Below are 4,345 nucleotides of genomic sequence, written 5' to 3' on the forward strand. Positions count from 1 at the left end.
GGCAACTAGTACCTACAAGGAAAATTGTATCGATATCTTTCATATTATATTTGCATTATAATTTCTTCAATCTTGAATCTATATTTCCGTACTTGTGACGTCGTTTATAGAAACACAAAACATAAGTTTCTTACAAAGATTTCTTATTGTTCATTCACATAGTTTATCTTCGTAAAAACCCTTAGTTTATCTTACCAACTTAGTACTTCTTTAAGATTGGAGTCATTTTTAATTTTTGTCTTTCGCCATTCCAGTTTTACTACAATGAAAATAATACATAAGAATACTTTTACGTAATATATTTGAATGAGCAAATGTATGTAAGTAAATGTAATCTTACTTATTATGTACATAGTTTTATGAATTATTTACCTTGAGTGTTTTGGAGAAATATTTAAATTACATTTAATTATATCCCAAAAATTCTGATCGCGACTTTATGATATCTATGGAAATAGGATAGGTGGATAAATCCAAAAGGACCCTTGTGCCACAGATGAGCTACTCGTCTGTGGCTTGTACATAAATTATGCATCTAGGCTTATTATGAAGATTATGAGCTTATTATGAAGATTATAATGAATTACGTTTTCAAAGTAACTAATTTCCTATTTGCAAAGTTTTAATAAAAAAGTATGTACGACGAAACACACTCATTCGTATTTAATTTAATTATTATTACAGAATTGTACATCACGCGTTTAAACGACAGTTACGTTAACGTGTTCCTAAATTTAAATTATCACTTTCGCTAATATTCCATTTTGAATCTTCTTGACTTCGCCGTAGACGGAAAATGGATTTAAATTTCCATCTCTTTTCACTTTTAAAGTGTCCGTATTTATCACATAGTTAGTTATTAAATTCGAAAGTAATCTCACTAATTCCTAGGTATGAATATTGTACACTTGGAATGGTAACTTAGTTTCTGTTCCAATATTTACAATTTTACGATCACTAATGCCCTCTGTCGTCGGTGACCGTAAACGTTCCATTGCACGGTGACGCGCAATCGAAAGAAGGCCTGCAATAAACAAAATGGTATTACTATAATAACAGATGGCACCACTATGAAGTTTTCACAATTTCGATATTTATTCATAAGATGCGTTATGTAGATTATAATCAGTATTCGAGCTAACTATACAATGTAAAAATATTTAAAAAATTCTATCACTTTCTTCCTACACGAAGGACGATTTCTTGCGAGTTAGGACGATACTATATAACTTATACCTATTTAAATTCTAAAACTTACTTCTTATTACCAGCAACGGATGGAGGTGAGTGATTATTTGTCGTTGCAGTTTCTGGAAGTAGCAGGACAATGGTGCCACCAATGGCGCTCAAAACCGCTATCGTCACTAAGGGCAGATGCTCGTTCAGTGTTTTCTAAAAAATCCCCATTTTAATTTCTAAATGAAGCAATAACTGCGAGCTTTCTTGATTAAAGCCTTGCTTGCTTTCAATGCAAACTTTATCAATGGAAATGTTTCAAATAACTTTTACTACGTTCATAATTTGATCTTGTGATCAATTTTTATACCTCTAATAAAGTATACAGGGTTTATAATCTTATTGTGTGCCCACGCGATTATTCCATAGATGTAAGAGATATCAAAAAGCTTTAAACTGATATCGAAAGTACGTTACCGAATGAGTAATCGACGTGAATAACTTTTAAAAAATAAAAATATTCAAGATTTTAACGCTAAACACTCCCATACATTTAATATGACATTCGTAGGGAGGCTTTAGTTGACCCACTTTAAGAGGTAACAATAAGTTTACAGACAATAAATCTACTATAAATAAAGTTATAAAACTATCTTTTACTTGAATAAGACTTTAATGGCATATTCAATTATTTAGTAAATTATTTGGTCGTGTGAGTTGTCCATATAAGTTAATTTTTAGTAGTGATCGACTTAGTTTCTCGTATACAGGGTGTAAATTTGAGACGGGGCAGCAAGGCCAGCCACCTTCATCGTTATAGTTACAGAAAAACGGTTCTAGAAGACTATCCATGAATTTTGAAGATATTTTGACATATTTGGCATTCACAGATTTTGGAAAAATGGTAGAGTCAGCAAGATAAAATTCAGTTTTTACAAAACTTTTTTGTTATGCCGTTCGATCCGGTCTCTGTTAAGAACCAATAGTCTCTATGAGACCAACTGAGGTAAGAGTACTCGAAATGTCAGAAATCAAATAATGTATAAAATGTATGGAAAAACCTTTTTTCCATACATTTTATAGGGACGTATTTAGTAATCAGTTATTCTAGGTAGTTAAGGAAACTAACAAATTGACAACGTATTATGTATTAGTTAAATGAAATTTATAAAAAAAATACAACAGTGTTCAAGAAGTTAAAGACGCACTTGCAGCAATTTTCAATGGAATTTCTGCTGTCCCAATTCGTTTTCTTCCAATACAATCATTCTTATAAGAAACTGAGTCTATCAGCGTTAGAAAAATTTTGTAAATTTTCTTCAAAGCAACCGTTTAATGTCAAAATTTTGGATATTTCTAGTTTTATTTTTAAAAAGTTATTGATGACGACTTACTCGTCGTATTTTCTATATCACTTTAATCTTTTTGATATCTCTTATATTTATGGAATAATCGCCTGGGCACACTTAACGATTGCATCTTTTATAAATTAGTAGTTAGAATTTTTATTTATAGCTTATTGAACGTCACGTGTGTGCATCACCATGATATTCAATTATTTTTCCGAAATTACTCTACTAGTTTGTTATAATTATTAATACAAAGATCGAACACTAAGAAACAATCCTTCGATCCGACTCGATTCGAACCAACGTCTTCCAGTAAACCGTGCCAAACGCTATGCCAACAAAGCCACGGAACCAAGTAGCCGGACCATACGAATTTTTGTATCTATTACGAATTTATCTATATTTACTAAAAAATTAAAAACTATAATGAAAGAATCGACATCTGTAAGTGTGGTCGTGGTGGACATTTATCAGATATCATTTTTCATTCATAATCGCCAAACCTTACTTTTTTTAATACAATAAAAATTTTAATCATTGTCATCCCAATTTATTGTTTTATTTTGATTTACAAAACAAAGTTCTTGTTGAAAATCCCTTTAGCTAACTTCGCTTAGCGTCGCTTTAATAATTGTATTATATATTATATAATACAATTATTAAATAAACAAATTGTATTATATGTAGTATATATTTTTAAATTAATGAATGTCACCTAACCTAACCTAACCTAACCTGATGTTTGAATTTTACTTACTAATTCCCAAAGATGTGGTATGCAAATCAACGCTAATCCTGCTGCACATTGACTGGCGCCGACTCCTAAGTTTCTTATAAACGTCGGGTAGAGTTCTGCTGTAAAGATGGGTAGCATCATATTGGTTGATCCAATTGCGAACTTGCCCAGCATCAAACAGGCAATCAGATACCACTTGCTCTTTAACGACATTGAGAACAATTCGAACGCTATACAAGCCACTCCACAAACTAGAAAACTGATGAAAATAGGAATCCTTCTTCCTGCTTTTAGTAGAACTGGTATGCTCACTGCTATAGCTGGAACCTCTACTATAGCGAGAATTATTGAACTAGTATGAAGATGCCCCAACTCCAGCTTGCCTATGTTTAATAAGAGTCCATAATAGGCAATCGTCAATGTAAACCAAGCGGTGAACAGAAAAATTGTTCTTTTGAGTATATAGCCCTTAAAAAGCAACAAGACACTGGGTTCTTTGCCGGAATGCTCAGATTTGTTAAGTAAAATCATTTTGTCCAAATCAACAGGGAGTTCTCTCTTGTTAAATTTAGCTGCTTTTTGCAAGACTTCTTTTGCTTCCTTGACTCTTCCCACACTAAGAAGCCATCTCGGGGATTCCGGAAAAACGAACCTGAAAGTAAAATTAGGAATAATTAAATTATTATTTAATAATTGGATGCAAAGCAGGAATCTTCCCAAAATTTTTAATAAAAATAAACCCTTTTCTGTACGTACCATAAAAGAAGCAGCAAACATCCAGGAAACGATAATGTCATTTGAAGTTCCCTCCATTTAGGCAAGTACAAGGAAAGTATGGATACGATAAAGTACGCGAGGGGCAGTGGGAAGAAGTTGCAGACGCCAGCAATAGTCACCCATTTTCCACCAACAAGTTCCACGGACAATACGAACGCGGCGTAAACCACCGATACGGACACGAAGCCCATAACGAACCGCACGATCACGTACTGCGTGTAGGAACGGATGAGTAAAGAGAGCAAGGCGAGAATACTCTGCGCTGCCATCATGCTCATTAGCACACGTTTGCGGCCAAACCTAAAAA

The 4,345-nt window shown here is 33.2% G+C and overlaps 1 protein-coding gene across 1 annotated transcript in view; it reads right to left on the reverse strand.

Annotated features, from left to right (window-relative positions):
- Window positions 1-204: 204 nt before the first annotated feature.
- The window catches only part of LOC113229786 (solute carrier family 22 member 2-like), a 59,618-nt gene continuing 55,477 nt past the window's right edge, over window positions 205-4,345 (reverse strand). The window contains exons 4-7 of the mRNA XM_026463468.1: window positions 4,018-4,338; window positions 3,283-3,913; window positions 1,259-1,392; window positions 205-1,024 (exon numbers count right to left, since the gene is read on the reverse strand). Coding sequence (XP_026319253.1) covers window positions 958-1,024; window positions 1,259-1,392; window positions 3,283-3,913; window positions 4,018-4,338 — 1,153 coding nt within the window. The 3' untranslated portion in view covers window positions 205-957. The remainder of the gene's footprint in view (window positions 1,025-1,258; window positions 1,393-3,282; window positions 3,914-4,017; window positions 4,339-4,345) is intronic.

The sequence above is a fragment of the Hyposmocoma kahamanoa genome, unplaced genomic scaffold, assembly GCF_003589595.1.
Source record: "Hyposmocoma kahamanoa isolate Upper Pololo Valley unplaced genomic scaffold, ASM358959v1 62, whole genome shotgun sequence".
NCBI classification, from domain to species: Eukaryota; Metazoa; Arthropoda; class Insecta; order Lepidoptera; family Cosmopterigidae; genus Hyposmocoma; species Hyposmocoma kahamanoa.